This window comes from Pyxicephalus adspersus, chromosome 5 (genome assembly GCF_032062135.1).
Source record: "Pyxicephalus adspersus chromosome 5, UCB_Pads_2.0, whole genome shotgun sequence".
NCBI lineage: Eukaryota > Metazoa > Chordata > Amphibia > Anura > Pyxicephalidae > Pyxicephalus > Pyxicephalus adspersus.
The window spans coordinates 25,791,778-25,812,205 of NC_092862.1; the positions used below are offsets into that span (position 1 = coordinate 25,791,778).

At 37.9% G+C, this 20,428-nt stretch overlaps 1 protein-coding gene across 5 annotated transcripts in view; it reads left to right on the forward strand.

The window, feature by feature from the left end:
• The window catches only part of C5H8orf88 (chromosome 5 C8orf88 homolog), a 19,619-nt gene extending 905 nt beyond the window's left edge, over positions 1-18,714 (forward strand). Inside the window, exons 1-6 of one of the 5 annotated variants that reach the window (XM_072410943.1) lie at positions 3,348-3,380; positions 7,905-8,003; positions 9,587-9,663; positions 10,695-10,791; positions 12,998-13,104; positions 18,544-18,714. In XM_072410943.1, coding sequence (XP_072267044.1) covers positions 7,931-8,003; positions 9,587-9,663; positions 10,695-10,791; positions 12,998-13,104; positions 18,544-18,597 — 408 coding nt within the window. In that variant the 5' untranslated portion in view covers positions 3,348-3,380; positions 7,905-7,930 and the 3' untranslated portion in view covers positions 18,598-18,714. Of the gene's footprint in view, positions 1-3,347; positions 3,381-3,470; positions 3,610-3,901; positions 3,925-5,163; positions 5,219-7,904; positions 8,004-9,586; positions 9,664-10,694; positions 10,792-12,997; positions 13,105-18,543 lie in introns of those variants that run through there. The other 4 variants (XM_072410939.1, XM_072410942.1, XM_072410938.1 and 1 more) reach the window with 4 other exon arrangements.
• The last annotated feature ends 1,714 nt before the right edge of the window (positions 18,715-20,428 follow it).

Here is a 20,428-nt window from a genome sequence, read left to right on the forward strand (position 1 = left end):
CCAGGCAGTCAGGGAGCACAAGTGGGTCATCTTAGCAGTCGTGGGGCAGGAATGAGTTAACATGGAATTCAGGGGGCAGGAGTGGGTCATTGTGGTAGTCAGGAGACAGTAATGGATTATCCTGGCAGTAAGGAGCAGGCGTGGGTCATTCTGGTTTAGGTACAGGGGTTTGTCATGCTTACCGGTTCACCATTTTGCATGCTGAACTCTAATGTATACACGGTTCTGTACAGCGAGAGAGGGCTGCCGCCTATTTCTGTCAGGGAGCCGGTACTTGTTCACTCTGTGCGGTATTTTATCCCTCAGCCGGGCTGCACTGTGCAGATTTCTTTTCCCAGGCATTAAAGGCTGAGTTTCTATGTTATGTTAGCTTACACTTTGCAAGCCCTTACACACCCCTGTCCCTGACCCAGGCAATCCCTATACAGGTAGCCCCGGGCTGAATTTGTATGTAGGTCGGAATAGGTACAATATTTTATTATATGCAATTAGGACAGATGTTTGTCTCAACATTTTTTTAGACTGCATGGTGTCAGTTATTGTATAAAATCATAACTGTGAGTTAATCACAAACAAAGCAAAAGAAAAACTTTATGGAGCCTAGACATTCATTAACTTCTGGAGCAAGCTGTGCTTTAATATGCAAAAAGAAAGCACTGCAGAGTTTGTCTTGATTATTAAAGAGTTACAAGAGCTTTCAGAAGAGCTCACTCTCAGCTGTGTTTAGTCAAAGATTTCTTCTGCAAGTCATGCAAACCACCCATCCCCCCTCCAAGCCTCTGTTCTGCATAGGAGGGAGCAGGGAAGCACCATTCTTATCTAGGAGATGTCCATATGTCGAATGTCCTCTAGCATAGAGATAATTCTCAAATATTCTGATATGATACCCTCTGTCTAGTGCTACCCAGTGCTCATTGTACTATTGCACTATTGTATTATTGCACCATTGTATCCCCCCACTTAGTGTACATTATGTATGCCATTATTACATAGTAAAAATACTCTTTGTCGCTATATCTAATGCCGAAAAACTCCTCTAGTCTTCTTTATTCGATTCCTAAGTTTGTTTTCTGGGGTAGGCAATACTATATAAAGTATCTATTTAGTCCTTGAACCTAAGTGAAGGATCTTCCCACCTGAAATATTTTTGCAGTTTCTTTCTGATTTTGAACATGAAGGAACATTTGAAATAGGTTTCATGGAACCACTAAATAATGAATGTACCTACAGCTCATGGGACATTATTGCTAGCAGTAAGTTGAAACATGAACTAAATAGGAAGTCATGTCAGGTACTTTACATGTTTGACACATTGGTGGTCAGTAGTGAAAAGGCCTCCTCACATTGGTGTTCGTTGGGAAAATGCAACACTGGTGCTTAAGGGGAAGAATTTTCCTTATATTGTTGGCTTGGGGAGATTGGAACGTTTTCTTACATGTAGCTTGAAGGTTTATTTGTGGCTCATCAACTCCTAGCAACCTTTGGAGAAAACCTGGTTGTGCCTTATAAGTCTGATTTTTCTGTCCCTCACTTTTTAATATTAATTCTTTCACTTGGTGTTGCTCAGTCTCGAGCTGTCCTCCTCCCGCCAATCTGTGCAAAGCCTTTTGTAATTAGGGTATTTATTCGTAAAACCCTAGCAGTGGGCAGTAAGTTGAATGTCAGTGACAGTTGTGGAAGAACAATCAGAGACACGACGGAGTTGACACCAGAAGGAGAGGTCTGCCAAACCTTTAAAGGTTGGATTTGGATGATAGCCACCTAGTCATGAGGGCCACTGTCAGGTATTTATTGCTGTCAAGAGTCCCCATTTGTATGAGTCATTTGCTCATTGACCTGAACCCCATTGTCACTGGAGAGGAAAATAGGTAAAATCCAAAACGTTGTTTTCCACAAAAACAGAGAATATAGGTAAGATCTGCCAGTAGAGACACTCATTTACATGACATTTGTCTAAGAGGAGGTATTCTTCAGATTGGAAGAATATTCTTTCAGCACTTGTTGAATCAACAGGAGGTAAGGGTAAATCTTCTTAATGATGCCAAAATATAGTGGTTTTAATCCCTTCTAAACCTATCAACAATTAAAAAGAATGTTGTTTGCCTTAAGGCGGACCTGTCATGACATATTAACATTATATAAAAGGGTGGATAACATAGGGTTCAGGCTGCTCCGATTTTGTAATCACGATGTAAAAAAGTTCTAATTTCATGTATGCAAGGATGGTGGCACACATTGGTTCCTCCACTCCTGAACAAAGAAAGAATCTAGGACAGCAGCGCGGGACCAAATGAAATCTGATTGTGGAGGGATAAAGGGCTCTGCGGAAGAAAGGCTAAGTGTCCTTTTTTGAATTAATATTCTGCTTTAAGATATTACATCTTAATAGTTGCAGTACCTGGAGTTCTGCTTTAACCATTTACATTATTTTTCAGTCTGCTAAACCCTCATCTCCATCTCTCACCTTTTTTTTCTTTGACATATACAGAGAGCAGTGATGCTTGAATGTCACAGCAATTGCTGCAATGTGTTGAATGTGCAGACCATGATTGACAATTTCTCCATCTCTATGGTGGTGTCCAATGGGAGGATAACGGGGCTGTGAGAACAGACTGGAACTGGAGGTTTTTACTCACTGATTTTGCAGAATATTTCTTTATGTTTTTGGCAATGTAGAACTATGGCCTCCGAATAATTAAAAAAAAAACTATGTAAGTTTACCTGTTTTCTCTTAATTCCCTTCCAAAGTCCCACAAATACCTATTCGTCTCCCCAGTAAAGTCTATGTATTGCAGCTGTGACGATGATGGAGCAGGAGTCTCTCCAATGTAGGGACATCAATAGATTTTACATTTTGTCTGTTATGTGTAGGCTAATAACCTCTTTCCCGATAGTGGCAGACACATGTACACACATTACATGTTCATAAACATTTCAGATCTTCTCCACAGTCCCCCAGCGGTGCATTTCACTGATCACCGTGTAAGGGGGCACTTTTCACTGACCACTAGTTTATTGGTTTTTCTGGCCACAAATATTTTTTTTTCTGATTAACTGAAATTCATTCTGTTGTGTCGAGCAGCCCTGGGTGTCAAATAAGTTAAAGCAGACCTCATCAACATTTTTACTTTACATAAAAGGGCAGATAATGCTTATATTTAAAGTAAAAATTGTATTTATTAGTTTAAAGTGCAACATCCTTTTCTAAAAAAAAAGCAGTACCGCCCCTTTAAGTCTAGGCTGCCCTGGCGATCAACACTGAATGGGAGCGCTGAGCCTCCCGAGATATCTAGGTAACGCATCCTGAGAGGCTCTGATTACTCTTTCTGTGCATTCCCAAGATCGGGCATGCGCAGTAGGGGCATTTTTACCACTAAGGGGTAAGAAATGCATATACTGTGAGATCAGCTCTCTTTTTTTTTCTCCTTTTCCAACAGGCTACGTCACCCAATCTCACAATTGCACACTGCAAGATCGGGTGACCTAGCAAGAAGACCCGAAGAGAATATTGAAGATGGATGAAAAGCTGGGATGAAGAAGAATTCTATGACAACGTGGGACAGGATCAAGGGATGGTCCACCACCATCGAGGTATCTGTGGAATCGAAGGTAACGTAAGGTAGTGTGATTTTTTTTTTCACTTAAGTTCTGCTTTAAACATATCGCATTCCTTATTCTTTTATTTCTATATCTACAACCTACTGTTTAATTTAGGATCCTTTTTTGGAGCTGAGATACTGTAATGAAACTAATTTCAAGGATTCCTCTGTATTAAAGTTTGAGAAAAGAGGATTGATGGATATGATGGCAGCATATTCTGCCGTTGTATTTATTAGGGAGTGCTCCATGACGTCAGCCACAGCCCGGGGGAGGAACACTAATAGCTGGGGCGATCAGAGATATCAACAGGGGAGAGTAATGGTGGTAAGTTCTCCAAATTTCTGCAAGAATTACTAATTGAAATGCTCATTCCATAATCCTGCTAAGTAGTGTTCAATGCGCTCAAAAGTATACAAAACTAAAAGGTGTAGACAGAAGGATTATCTGTGCACTCAGTGCTGTCATATCATTGGGCCTATCTGTACTAAATTTACACATAATATTATTTTAGTGTGATTTTTTTTGGTTGAAATTATCCTTACATTTTTTTACAATGCACCTTTTTACCTATGCAGAATGGCTGTGATTCTAAGCATTGGTTGCTTGACACCTGCTAGTCGTGGATTTTCTCCTTTGCATTTTACAAACAACTGGAGTTTGCTTGGATGTAGACAGAAAGTGGGGAATCTGCTCATACGTCTTGATTATACATATACTTGGCAGTATGACTGTTCCACTGTGTGAAAAAAAAAATCTGCACATTTATAAAAAAAAAATCCCAAAGTAAATATTCGAGGTTTAAGTCATACAGGTTCTACCTAAATAGGTTTTAATCCTCAGTACCTAATATCTCTTTTTCAAATTGCATTGATTTGAAGTGATGATAAATTTCTATCGGGTGTACTTTATTTTTTTTTACTTGAATATATATATATATATATATATGTGGGAACCCCCTAAATCTAATGTTTTATTGTTGCAATGACTTGCAGAGATTATGTCTCGTTGTCACTAGCCAGTTATGGCTGAATAAGCAAAGTTTTTTTATCGTTTGGAATAGCCGTGGGTATTTTTCTGCCACATTAACTTCCAAAGGCTGCAGGACAGAATCTCTGGAAGAGGCAGCAACACATTCCAAACACTATTTTTTCCCCTCTTAACCCATTAATAGTGTTTTCAGTTATAAAACGTTATTGAGTGGATTTAAATCATGGTAATGTTCCTGTAGTATCCAATGCAATGATCCGTTCATTGATTATAATACCCATGGATGTGGACATGGGACACGAACTGGCACCATCATTTTTGAAGGAATTGTAGATTTTTATGAAGAATACCACTGCTGACCTTTCCTTCTGGAAACTTTAGTTGCTTGGCAGTTGTTCTGGTCCAGTGAAGGTGACCAGCCTTTTGTATGTGGCCATTTGGCCCTCTTATGTTTTTATGCTGACATCATCAAACCTGCACTGCAAACACCACACAATTATTTGAATGATTACCAGCCAACTAAATAGGCAGCATCCACGTCATCAGACTGGGACGTGGGTGCTCTCCAAAGTAACCTCACACTCAGCTGTAAAACAGATTGGAGGCCTTGCGTTCTGGACAATGGACGAATGTAAGTATAACTGGATCATAGAAACGTAATTTTGTAAAAATGTCTGGGAGATGAGGGCTTGATTTCATGCTTAATTGCAACCCTTTTACAATCAGACATTTCCTATGTTCTTGTTTCCTTGTTTTTTTTTTTTTTTTTTGGTAAGTTTCTATATAGTAAGTCCAGTACAGTAATGAACAGCACATGACCCGGTGTAATTTCTAGTCAATTACACCGGACAGTCCTATTCAGTAAAGTCAGCACATGCTGTTTGTTTGAATGCTCTTGTATTTACTGGGATTTATTTGTGCTTTTTGTGTTAGAGGTGTATGTTGTTGGCCAAAGTTCTGTGCAGCCTATATAGCCTAAACCTAAATCTAAACCCAGACAATGGAATGTTTATAAAACTTCTTAGTCCCTATATATGGTGCTTGCATTAGTATTACCCATGGTGACAGATACAGTGTATTGTTTTCATAGGCAACACTGTGTACATGGAGTCTAATGGATTTTATACAAGATGATCTTTTTACAAGTACAATAATAACTACAATTATTTTGATACATATTAATTCCCTTGATTATTTGTGTTCTTTAATATTTTTTCTATTTGGAAGAATTTTTGCAGCTCTACCCAACTATGTAAAACTAGAAGTACACATAAAAAAATCAGTCAAAAATAGAATCATTATAAAAATATTTTGCTTGATTGTTCAACATAGCAAAACAAAAGTTTGGATTTTTCCATCAGGACCATATAAAAATGAATTACTAATTAAGCCATTTGTTTAGTGCATTGGATTTCTGAAAGATCAGAGTCATCAAACGATCATTTCATTGAGACGATTGTAATTCAATGCAAAGTCATAGCTTCCTTTATTAGACCACAAACCCCCACCTTTCCCATGCCTACTCCCATGTTCCCATCATCTGTCTGGTCCTGGGTAATCCCTATGTACGTTCTGTGTCTGTGTGTTTTTGGAACCTTCACAAGGTTTTTAAGGTTCTCCTTTCAACCACATGCAGTGTTTTGGGTCTAGAGAATGGTTTCCCTGCATTCTAGAATTAAAGCAAAAACCTCACATGCTCCCCACATACCTGAAAGTACCAGAGGGCTCCTACAAAACAACAACTAAATATTCTTGATCTGCATGTCAAGCCTTTATATTTGTTTTTACTGGAGACTGTTGTAAATAATCTGTGTGTGTAAAAGCTGTGATGGTGCCTTCCTACCTTTCTGTGTATTTTATTTTTTCAGGCGCATTAAGTTTGTTGATCAAAAATGAGAATAACTTAACCAACACTAACGGGTATTGCTTTAAACAAATTTAGACCAAAGAAATTGTGAAGTTGTCAAAAAATTCTGCAAATATTTTAAATTACATGTATGTTGTATCCAAATCAAAGATTACTGTAAAAAAAGTGCAGAAAAGGGTGTACCAAGCAACAGTTTAAAACTTCTCAAAAGATGTTCTTAACATCTTCTATAGAAACAAGATATCCCCTTTGCATCACAAACCCCAAATGTCTTTGTACTCAACCTCCACCAAGTAGACCAGGGGTGTCAAACTCAAATACACAGAGTGCCAAAATTTAAAACTTAGACAAAGTCACGGGCAAACCTTGAAATTTATTGAAAATATTGAGGAAAATTTTCCTTCTCATTCGATATAAACCCTTTTCGTATGGAAACAAAGAGGTTTTGCTTCACATTCAATCTGGAACAAGCAAACCTATTTTTTTTAATTTTATTTAGGAAAAAATCTTATGCCTCTTTCTCTATTTGTAGCCTTCTGAGTTAAATTTCAATGGTAACCTTTTTGCACAGGCTAACAATAATAATAACAACACTATTCTTCTATGAAAATCCAACTATTCCAGTCCATGCCTTGGAGTATCAAGGAAAAGTACAGCTGAGGGGGCTGTAAATCTTATAAGTGGCCCGCTGCTGAAACTCCCTGTTCATTGAAATAGCGCCGCTACTAACATTCCCGGAATAAATTGCGTTTATTAAACAGTCCAATGCGGGGCCACTCATAAGAGAGCCCGCTGGTCTATAGACTTGAGTGATGCCAGAAATTGTAGTAGCGGTGTTGTTTCAATGCAGTGGAGGTCCAGCTTCAGTTCATATTTAGGATACCTTTGGGGGCCAAAAAAAAAGGACGTTGGGGGCCAGATTTCATCCCGGGCCAGAGTTTGACACCCCTGAAGTAGAAAATAGGACACTTACTAGAAGAATAGTAGAATAGAAGTTCAATCACATGTAGATATCTGCAGCTTACACCTTCTATATGAGTATCTGTCTGTTCCATATTGTTTTTTCCTGATGCTCCTTTTTACCTTATGGAGCAGTGTGAATTATCTTTTACATGCAGGTATTGTAGACCATGTGACTTCTTCAACTTTCCTCCTTACTATGGAGTGCTAAATGTCTGGTTTAGCCCTGTTTAAGCTTTGATCATTTTGACTTCCATGGGGCTTTCTATCTTTCTTTTGTCAGATTTCCAGAGCAATAAGAGAGCAGTGAAAATGATTATGATTATTATGATTAAGTGATGGTCATGGAAAATTAAGTGAACCTATTTGAAAACACAAGTTCATTTTAGGAATTAATATTTGAAATTCTACATACTCACTTAAACTGATCAACACATTAAAATAGGTGTTTTGATAGATGGCTTAGTGACTGTAATTTTTGTTTTTCCAGGTTGGAGCCAACTTCACGGCAATGAAATGGAAGTAAGGAAATTAATACGCAAATCTCTTCAGCCAGCAAGGCCCATTCGCCGTGGTGCATCTGACAAAGGCAAGTAGTTTAAGTTTTAGTTGTTAGCTATATGCATGAATATTCTGTACCATCCCTTCCTTTTGTATGAAATAACTCTTTAAATATATTTACATTGAATTAATGAAAACTTTTTTTCCTTAACACTGCAAAAAAATTATCCTTGCTGGCAATTACTAAATAAGTGACAGAGGTTTCCTGATTTTTCCTGGAGAACATTCTTTCCCTTGTTCTCCTTTTAAAATGCCTGGGCACATGGTCACCTTGTTTGTTGTAAATGAAAGCATTGCATCTCCAATTTCCATTTAGCTTTCTGGACAAATCTAAACCAAATAAAGGCCACAGCAGTACAGTTAGTGTTAACTGAACTTCCGTTCTGTGCAGACTTTTAGGAAAGGAATAGCCAATCACCAAAGCATTCTAGTGCCAGGAAGAAATATAAAAAAATGTTGCCAGTGTAGAATCTTTAATTTAATTGCTTTCTGAAATAGAAAAGCATTTACTATTCTAGTTGGATGCTGCTGAAAGTTCATTATATCTTTTAGGATAAATGTTTCCACTCAAGATTCAATCCCACTTGAAAAGTGCGAGTTTTGGGTAAAAGTCTTGGGTGAAAATATTTATAAACAGACACCATTGAGCAGTTGAACAGAACTGGTAAAATTGGCGAGGATATCTTGCTACTGTAATTCTGAAGAGATATCTGAATGAAGGTTGTATTAGTTCCAACCTGGCAAAAATAACTAAAGTGGATATGATCTGTACAAATCTATCATATGTTAGAGCACAGTGGCTCAGAGGTTAGCACTCTGACCTTTGCAGGGCTAGGTCCCAGGTTGAAGCTCAGCTAGGACAGTGTCTGCATGGAGTTTGCACGTTCTCTCCTTGTTAGCGTGGGTTTCCCTTGGGTACTCCGGTTTCCTTCTACATTCCAAAAACATGCAGTTAGGTTATTGACTTTTCCCCAAAATTAACCTTAGACTGTGTTAATGACATTTGGCTATGGTAGGTACATTAGATTGTGAGCCCCTTTGAGGAACAGTTAGTGACATGATTATGGACTTTGTACAGTGCTGCATAGTATGTTGGTGCTATATAAATACTGTGTAATAATAATAATGTTAAGATATGTGAAATTACCTAATTTACACCGCCTGTGGGTGTTAAATATCCATGTCATACACCATGCAGCAAAAATACAACTAGCTGCAGCCTGAAAAGTCTGAAATCAACCCCAATAAAACACCTGACCACAATAAAATGCAATAAAACACTTCAATAGTGGGAGAATTCTAACAACATAACATGAGTTTTTTTGTGTTAGATGACCCCAAATAATGTCACAAACATTAGTATAACCAAGATCATTTGGATATACTTAAAAATGCCCTGATTGTCACTTTTCTTCAACTGTTGTTCTGTCTCATTTGTATTGTCATCTGTGGTTAAGTTTTAGGGGGCAGCTGCTGAGTGCTGAGGTTTTGAATGGCTCACAGCAAAATAGCAATCTATTATCTTCAGGAAGACAAAATACATTGGTGTGCTGAATTTCAGTCATTTTTCCAGTAAATTTGTATAACTAAAACCTGAGGTTTTCTTTGCAGCACCCCTGCTGATGGTAAATTTTCGGGCTGAAGTTATGGATTGCTGTAAAGAAGAGATAAAAGATCACTACAGTTTGGTATGTTTTTGTTTCATTGAACTTGTATTGAAATACGTGTACACAAAAACGTTCCCATTCTGGAACTGGCTTGTTTTCACTTGTATATAATGAGAAAAGTGGAGATATTAGGTATATAACTGTCTGTAATCATGATTAAACTCTATTCAACCAGGTAAAATATACATAGAGATGATTTCACATATCAAACTGTTAGTAAGTGGCCAGGTTTAGTGGATCCTAGGTGAGCTCTCTGCTTGCAAGATGAAGATGATTTATTTTAACTTTTTATCTTTAACTATATGGATTCCTTTCCTTTTAGGATTTCCTATCTGGCTCTGTGGCCACTGCAGTGCCTAGTCCACAAGTGGCTTTCTAAAAAATTTCTATTCCGGATTGGGAGAGAAATTCTGTCTGTAAGAGACCAAACTCAGGAGCATAAATGTGCTGTCTCTGACGCAGTGCAGAAAGGTCACCTAAATATTAAAGTGGAACTAAAGTTAACATTGGCAATTTAGTTAGGTGGTTATTGCAGAAAGGGACAGGCGATGCAATAACTGTTTTTACCTGCCTGATTGTCGCCAAGCTGTCAAATTTTGATTAGCTTCCCTTGTCAGCTCTGGCAATGAATAAACTCCTGCATGCCTATACTTGAGTTACGTCATACCAGCAATCAAGATGGCAAAGATCATCCTAAGGAAAGGAAGAAAATGTAAGATAGCAGTGTCCTGCAATGGCACGGACATAGGTGAGTAGTCACTGATTTAGTTCTGCTTTAATTGTTTAGGTTGTTCTGCTCCTGCATAGTAAGAGAAAGTCTACATTAAGCATGCTGCAAAATATTATTGGGCACTTCATCCTAAAACCAACACATGCTGAGCATACAACCTTGTCTTTGCTGATAGGTGTAATCCTTATACCCCATATTGTAAACAATGTTAATTGTATTGAATTGCAATTCCTTGGGCAGATAAAATGATAAATAGTTGTGTATATACCTATGTATGTTCTGTATCTATCAGTTTTATTCAGTGCTCATTTTTCTGTACTAGTGGTGCTCTATTGGCCAGCTGAATGGTATACTGAAGGATCCTGTGATTCCAAGATCACCTGAAACTCCAAAAAAGGCACAAACAAAAATCAAACAAGGTAAACAATCTCTGTCTATGTGAAAGGTTACATAGTTACATAGTTAGGTTGAAAAAAGACATTAGTCCATCAAGTTCAAACACTAGGGAAATAAACATATTTAATACCCAGATATATTCTGTACTTCTAGAAAAGCAAAGAATATAACTGGGTAGCTGTATATTTTTTTTTTATTCTGCTTTTATCTTTGCAGCCTAAAAGGCTAAAAAACTCACTTTGTTATTTGTCATCTAAAAGAAATCTTTTATCAAGCAAAAGCACCTGTGTGAGAAACGTCTGATAGATCTTGGCAACATACTTGTTCTGAGGTTGTGAAGTTGTACCTGTATAGATTCACTGCAAATGATTCCACTATTCCAATGTTTGATTGTTAGGCTTCTTCACATCCTTCTTTTTTTTTTTATGGCATGTCGTCTTTAAATTAGGATATACAAATGAGCCAATGTATTCTGCCGATCATGGAACAAAGCCCAACTGTGTACTCAGATCATCCTATTAGACATACGCCTGTGGCATACTACCATAAGGTCTAAAATCAGTGAAGCTGGGTGATCCAGCAAACCTGGAATGGATGTCTTCAAAGTCATTTGCTGTTTGCTAGCAAATGTTTTAAATCCTGGACTTGATCCATTACAGGTTTGCTGGATCGCCCAGCTTCACTGATAAAAGTGGATTCTCTCTAGCCTTGGAAAGCCTTAATAAATCAGGCCCTATGTCTTTGATTGAATGTCATACCAAGGGGTCTGTTTATTACGTTTTTCATACAACTTTCACACAGGTTTTGCACATTTTTATAATTTTTTGGGGGAAAAATATGTGAATCAGTAATAAAAGATGTATGATTTTTTACATTTTTTAATGAGCATGGTCTTTTCGGAGTAAAAACAAAGTAAAAGAAAAGTTATCCTAATGTGAACATGTCCTTGCATGACAAAGAATCATGTCTACGCATGACAAAGAATCAAGGTCACTTTATTTTTTGCAGATGAATACTGATCTTGCCTTCACTTTTCTGCTGCTGCAGTTGTCCAGCAAGTTTGAAGCAAACTGACATATACAGTAGTCCTAGATTTCTGGAATTGGCTGGTCAGGCATCAAGTTGTGCCACAGGGAGCTGGTATTAAAACTTGGCAGGGCACAAGTTCACATTATAGCCATATTAATTTCCAAGGTATCTACAGTTTTTTGGGTGGGCAGAGGCTGGTAGAGTTTGATCATCTACTTGGGGACAATAACCAGAGCTGTCCTAATCCCGTTACGATAAATTAGCAGAGTTAGGGTTTTATTCCTTAAAGCGTACATAAACTCAGAATTTGTACTTTACATAAAAAGGTAGACATAAAAGTTTTTTTTTTATAAAAAGGGTGCAGCACTGCCACCCTAATTCGCGACCGCCTAGGCAATCAAGAATCAAGCCGAGTCAAGGCAGAGCCTCCCTAAATACCTATGTCACGCATCCTGGGAGGCTTCTGGTTGCGCATGCCTGAGCATCTCGGGCATGCGCAGAAGGATCCCTTTTTATCAATAGGGGAAAAAATTACGTCACCTGGTCTCGCGTCTCCACAGTGCTTGATTGGGTGACGTTGGAAGAAGAACATGGAAGAAGAGAAGATGGCAGTGCCAAAGACGAATACCAGGATGGCGCGGGACCCGATGGAAGAAACCTCCCGACAGACAGGCTGATCTGTAGGATAGAAGGTAAGTGTGATTTTATTGTTTTGGGTTTACTTCCGCATTAAGTGGGGCAAGTATCACAACTGATTGGCTTGAAGTTAAACGCAAATCCCCTGGGACACATAGTTAGAAATAACCTTCCATATACCTGCCTGATGTGTGCTGGGGTCATGCATACAAAATACAGATTCTGGGACAGTGGAGGCGGGTTGAATGATAGATGTAACGTATCACTAAAATCCTTTGGTATGAAAGACCACGCTGGGTAGAAAAATTTCCATAATGTGCTCACCTGAACAAATATTTCTGTTTTTTTTTTTTTTTACCGATTTAATATGTTCAATTATGAGCTTCTGATCAGCATACAGTTTTATACAGTCAGGGCGAGAAGTGAATAAAGCCAGCTAATTCAGCAGGTATCAATGGCAGCCATATTTCTTTCATAACTGATCAGCTTCTGTATGATGTTCTCTGTAAAATTATTGAATATTCCTCTTATGCTCAGCTAGCTGACAGCTGTGTTTATCCACAGACAGGATCACCTACAGCCGAGATTTCCTCATTCAGCTCTCAAGCCTGTCTGTGTCCAGACAGAAGCCAAAATATTTGCCGGACCACCCAGTTGTTCTTGATCGTCCAGTAAGTGACTGCCCTGCTCTGTTTGTTTTATAGGCAAAGCATTTATATATCTAATGCTAAAATGTGTATGAAAAATCACAGGTTTCAAAAGTTTTTGGGTCACTGATCATGAAAACTTTGCAGAGTTTTTACCTTATTGACTACATGCTTGTTCTGGATCAGTGACTCAAATATATATTGGAGACAGAAACACAGAAATGCAAGAAGCTGTACATCTGAACCTTGAATCTGAAAGTTCATATTAAAGCCAGGGGCAACCAGGCAGTTAGCATTTTCAGTGGAAGCTTACATATATCTCACAAATCAGGTTTTCTTTCTTGATGCTGAAAGTTGTAGGCTCATATTTTTAACCTCCAACAAAATTTGTACTTGCCCGTTTACTAATTACAATTGTAATATTGTGCATCACTTACACAGAACAAGCATGCTGCAAGAAAAGTCACAATTCCTGTTCTTGTTTTCTTGTTTTGGGTCAATAATAATAATATATTTTTAGGCTAGATAATGCATTCTTGATACAAGTTTCTTTTACGCCTTTTTTTGTATTATATATTGCAGTTACAAATATATACTTATGTACTGTACACAATATTGCAGGCAGATCTCCCTGGTCATAATGGCCCATCTACTGTTATCTTGTTCTTTTTCCAGTGCAGCAGCTTTTTTCCTTTGGCCATTCGGTTGACACTAATGACCACACTTCCACCCATGCACATGAATTTTACATGGGAATTATTTCCATGTTACACTATAACACAACATTTCCTGTGATTTGACAGCAGATGGCAGCAAAGTGTAATGAATGAAGCGGTAAATCCCGGACTTTACTGCACAGGTTCTTCTATAGGGATTTACTGAATAACCTAATGTGAAAATGAAAGAGAGCAGCTCAGGGTTGTATAAAATCAGGAGTCTAATTATATTGATTGCAACTCCTCACTGCTTAGCTCAATGTTTTATTTAAAGCTTTATGTAACTCTTTTTTTGCCTGTCCTTTGGTTTACACAGCTCACATGTAGACATTGCATGTAGAAGCAAGGAATTCCTGCTGCCATTACTCCCAACATATAACATGTCATCCCACATGTCATAATAAGTTATTAAGGTGCAACTGTTACTGGATCTTATCTGAACTAGAACAAGATTAATGGTGTTACAGCCCAGCTACTTCTTTGCTAAATGGAAACTTGTGACATTAAGAGGTTTGTTGGACTGTGTGTATTAACCTTGTTTCTCCCATGTTATACCATGTATTCATGGTATGAATCACTGATCTCTTGAACCTCTTTAGGAATTTTTGAGCTATAGCAGGGGTCTGATGTATAAATGTGCTTTGTGTTTGTGGGTAAATGTGCCTAATGAGCCTAGAGGTTTGGTTTAGCTCATCTCTACACCTCTAGTGTTTGTCAGGGTTAAGGTTTCGGCGTTAGAACTGCGGTGCTCTCAAGGCATTTCCCTTTTAGCATATTTAGAGAACCTCCAGTTAAAAGCAGTCAGTGCACACTCTGTGGTACAATATCTCGCTGGTTGCCCAAATGTCAGAGCTCTTCATTCTCACCCTAAATCAGCAGACCTCAGCACTGGAATAATTTCATCACCTGGAGACAGACAATTGTACTTCAGTACCCTTCTGCTAGGTAGCCTTCCTTGCCCTGTTGTACTCCAGGCAGTTACAGCCTTGTACTGTATTCCAGGAGGACAGGTCAGTTGAATGCCTCATGAGACAAAATTGCCAGCTGGTGAGGACCAGGTAGGTCAGCCATTCAACTTTAAAATCACGTTTTTCCTTCTCACCATTTGAAAAAACTCCTACAATAAATTTCAACCCCCAGGAAGTCAAATGCATCCTTTGCAGGATCTTAATCATCTGAAGACTTTCATCTCCCAGTCACAATCCTGGAAGTTTTGATGATGATGTAGATTCTGCTGGAACATTGTTTCAGATCACCTGTTCCTAATCCAGTGGGACAATGCCATGGTGGTGGAATGCATTAATCAGTGAGCAGGAACTGAAGATATTGCTACAGCTAGAGAGCTAGTGTGGATCTTATTCTGGTTAGAACATTACATTCTAGCCCAGTGGTCGACAACCTTTTTTGACCTCGCAGACCACAAAATTCATATAATATTCATAATATGGTGCCTGATGAGGACTGTGAAGGCTCTGATACATTGATCAGCTCACGGTTAAGTGGAGTATTACTATTTGTTACCATTATCATTAATTGTATTATCTTTGGTATTACTAATGAAATGCAAAATAATTGTTTGCTTTTTCTCACTCATATGGGTTTGTTTTATTTGAATCTACGACCAAACAAGAAATGATAGTTATCAAAGTCAAACTATTTGATGCCATGAAATATAACAGTTAAAAAAATACACAGTTAAGGTCCTACTTACCTAAAAGAGCATCTGAGAAATAAACAAATAAAATAAAACAATTGGATGAGAATCGGTATTCGCGAAGCGGGGTGACTGTTGTAATGGTGGAAACAATACTGAAGTGTACGACCCAGCACTGGTTGCCTCATAAAACTTAAACTACACTGACGTCCCTTTTCTTTCCGTCTCTAGTAAAGTTTGTGTATTTTGTGCAATATAAAGGCAAAAATTGTAATTCAGAATATAAGAATTTATTAGAATTTTATTTTTGTTTTATTATTAGTAAAACATAAAAATTGCAAATAATGTCCACATTTTTCTGTGGACCACCATAATTTTCTTGCGGACCACCGGTTGGCGACCGCTGTTCTAGTCCAATAACCATATTTATCTCAGAGATGGAAAGTTGGCAGACTGGTTTTCTTGGTTGGTGTCAGTTGGACCCCCACACCAGGAAGTGTTTTATGGTCTCTGTCACAGTTGGAGGATGAAAGAGGTGGTCCCATGACACTCTGGTTTAGTTACATGATAAATAGGTTTGTCTCCTGGTACAGGATTTTTTCCTCTTCAAATCCTTCCTTCCCATCTGATTAGTAGAATCAAGAGGGGATTGTTTTTCAGGTCCTAATGGGGCTTTGCCACAGGAATATTTTGCACTTTCCTGTATAGAGGTCTAGTATTTGGTTATTTGGAAAAAAAGTGTAAGAATCGGAGCAACTTTCTAAAGGGACAAATTGTTATTGCTAAACAACTATGTCAGAGTATCTGCAAAATAACAGGTTTGGTGTCTCCATTATGCAGTGGTTTGTACTTACCAAAATTAGTCCATGGAAGGAAAACTGGTCATAGAGGCCAAAGGCTCCCTGATAAAGATGAATGTATGAAGGATTGTCCATCTGGTTTGATTGTACATAAGCTTCATACCAGCAGACTCGTCAGGGTGCCCATTCTTACCTTGCTCACAGCACAAGTCACCTACAGTTTGTACATGTGTGTGAGAACTGGACCATGGAACAGTGATAGGAGATGACCTGGTCTGATAGATCAAATTTTCTTGAGGATCATGAGGATGGCTGCTGCATGTGTATCATTGATATGGGAAAGAGGTGGCAGCAGGAAGATGGTTGGTAGAGGTGATTTAAAGGATGTGATTTTGCTGCATAATTGTGCCAGGTACTGTAGGATACCTTTATAGTTTTTGTGGCGTCCAAGCCATGACAATTCAATGCTGTTTTGAATGCACAACAGAGACCTACACAATGTTATGCAGGTGATTTAATACTTTGGCAGATCGGTGTGTAGTGTACATTCCCTTTATTTCCCTGCAATAACAACTTATCAGCTTGTTTTTGGGCTTGCATTAAAGCCAATGCTTTTAAATACTTATGGTGGGAAGTAAAACATTGCTTTGAAGATGTGACCTTATTTTCAGACCTATTAATTATTATTATCCCTCATAAAGTATAAGGATTAGCAGAGTTTTTCTTTACATCTCTTTATTCCTCCTCCAGATTCTTAAAATGCCCAGGTAAATAAATCAAACACAAGTCTACTAATCTCATTTATGATTCTCAGATAGAGATTTTCCACATGGAATCAAAGATTAAGCACTGTACTAAAAATAACAAAGCATATTGAGCAGCAACATGTACACATAAAATAACAGATGTAAATTAGAAAAATGTTAGAGAAGGCACAGGCTAAATGTCCTCTGCAGGTTGCTCATTTAGAGGTATCCAGAGCAAGCAAACACAATGGGCAGTTTAACCTCTTGTTGGTGATCACTTCATTTAAAAAGGATTAAAGAATACCTCCATCTATTAAAAAAGAAAATGCTCAAAAAAGGTTTACACAAACAGCTATCCATTGCCAAATGCTGGGTAATGTAACTCTTCTACATATGTGAAGGAATTATATAACAGTAGCTGCCCTATATTGAAAGAGGAGTAATGCAGGACCCTGAAAGTGACTGCAAGATGTGGAACTGAGCAGACACTGAAACCTGGACCTGTCAATAATGGAGTACACACCAAAAGGTGTGCCATAATGTGTGTTTATGCTGTATGCTGTAGCAAAAGCCCATCCTACCAGAGAAAGACTTTAATGTGACTTATTTTCGGGTGTGGTGTTTATCTTGTTCATCTTTCCTTCTATATCCTTTCTAACACCGGATACTAAATGTGAAGCAGGGCCCTTCTTCCCTATAACTACCAGAGTAGTCTTGGTNTGAATTGTATACCTGAAATATCGCTTTGGGAAAAGCAAGCAGGTCAGACACAGAAGCAGAACGTTACATTTCAGGGAAGTTCCGCATTCTGTTGATGTGCTTTAATATAATATAATATAATAATATATGTATAAGGAAGTGACTTTTGCATTTCTGGGAATTTTTCACAGCTTTCTAATACATTTCTATGTATGTAATTCTATGTGTGATATTTAACTAAATGAAAGTCAATGAAAAATTATGTAAATAAGAATAAAAGATTGTTTCATTATATACTGTAGTTGTTTAAAAATGTGTAGATGATGACCTTATGGTTGAGATAAATTCTAAACTTGTCACTGAAAGCTGTAGATATTTGTGGAATACTTGGAACTTCGGCACTGGAATTGGGGGGATTTATTCAGGTCAGGCAATCATCAATGGTAGGTACTGTTTCTGGAAGAGATCCACGGGTAGAAGTGGGTTCCATATGCTGGCAAAGGCACTGATTGGCTACCTCTACCCAATCCTCTGCCTCACCCTGCTTCTTAATCCCCCCTTTTTTTAAGATAAAGCAGCTTCAGTGGTTTTGAGGAAGTTTGAATTGACCTCAATGTAAGTATTCTAGTAGTGTTTTTATTTGTGTAGGTAGTGGTGGGACAGTAGAAACATCTGTTGACATTTACTAAAAAATGCAATAAGGGTTTGGACTGGGTTGACATTTAATAGGGGTGTTCTACTTGTCAATGAATCCTTTCTTTACATTTTCTACACTTCTGAAGAACTTTGTGATTTTTCCTAAAATGCTTGTATGTTTTATTAACAAAACTCCTTTTCTTTTTTTGTAGCTGCCTAAACTCTGTGAGAATGGTCCTTTGTCATCAACCAATGTCCCTGCATAGAAAGCAGATGTGGACATTCAGTTACAAACTCTGAAACCTATGAAAAGGAGTCAAACTGTATGTGATTTGGTTAATATAGCTCAGGTTTCCAATAAAGAGAAATTCTGTTACTGTTGACTTTGAAGAAGGTTTTTTTTTCTCACAGCGGTTCCATGATGGCACTTAGGATTGCTTTTGTTTATTGTCTGTATATTTAATAATGTATGATGTAAACTATTTTTGGACTTTGTGGTGTATCCAGTAGTTTTCTTTACTTCCCATGATTGATTCTATCATCTAAACAGCGCTAGAACAAAGTCATTGGGCCTGGGACCAGGGAAGAGAACAAACATTTACTGCTAAATCTGCATGAAGCAACCTTCATTGTGACTTTGATATATTTGTATTATATATCAGACTAATATCCCCAAAAGGCCATTTTCTGAGGACATCCATTAGGTAATTACTGATTCATTAATATTTTTAAAACCAAAATCCTAACCAAAACGATTTTGCGGAAAGAGCACTCTGTTAATTTATTGTCATCTGTAAACCTATTGTAAAGACAGGTAGGATGGGAAATCTGTCCAAGCAAAAACACATTTTAATAGAGAGTTGTCATTGTGTTTATTTTCCTGTTCTAGTGACAACCACCTCCCATTTTTATGTACTCAGGACAGGAAGTGAAAAATAATTTCTCCAACAGAGTCATGAACAGCTATTAAACAGAAATCACTGGAAACCATAAAGGAAATCTATCTGTGTTACCTATTAAAATCACTGCTGTGGGTATATAGTGCAGATCAGATCTAAAAAACCTTTTTGAAAGTTGGGGAACTTTTTGGAAGGAGATTTACCTTTATACAGTTTCTTGGTTGCTCTGGATATTACTTTAAACAGTTTTCTTATATATGCTAACTTTTGTGTGTCTTTTTTTCTGTATGCTGTTGGCATGTCAAACTTTTTTGTAATTGTATTTGTGTGTTTCAAATTTTATTTTAAGTTACATTTGTGAGAAAGAAAACGAACACTCACGGCTTTCACTGTTGAAGGAAGATCCCCAGTTGAAACACAATTTAGTAATAAATTTACAGTGTGACTACCTTTATATATGTGTATGCTTATTGTCATTTGCAATGATTGTGAGAAACTTTTAGTAAGGATGTATAGAGGCGGCCATTGCTGATTCCTCTTAAAATACTTGTTTCCAAGCTGTCGAGCAGATCCAATGCCTGCATGTTTGTTCAAGCAGGCACTTCAGTTGTCTCATTTGTACTACCATTATACACCAGTTAGTATATGCTAGCAATTTTGCTTAGGTGAACTGCAGCAAAAGTAGAGGGACAGGGTGTATGATAAAGATTTTTTTATTGTATACGTCATGCACACACATGAAGTCTGGTTCAAAGTCCTACATTAAAAATTGTGACCAGGCAGGATCCTTCTGCGAAAATAATCTTACCTGCCTAATTTTCCAATATGCTCACCTACCCCCATGCCATTGCTTGTGTGACTATCTTCACCTGTTCCTTCTCTGGGTTCCTGACCCTGCCCATAGAAGCAATTATTCCAACATTTCTGAAGTGACAAGATTTGCTAAACCTTAGTGTAAAACTTTAATGGTAAGCACATATAGGAGTTACTTGGCATTTAGTGTCATTTAGTGTCAAGACATTTAGTGTCAAAAAATGTGACATTGAGGGTCTAGTCATATGTGCTTACTGCTGTGCGATGCAACCACATTACATCTAGCACTGGACTGGAGTGCTGTTCATTCTAAATGCATAGTGCAACCACAACACACTGTGTCCTGCATCAGAAAAACATACATGCTTGATTGTTATTTGTCCAT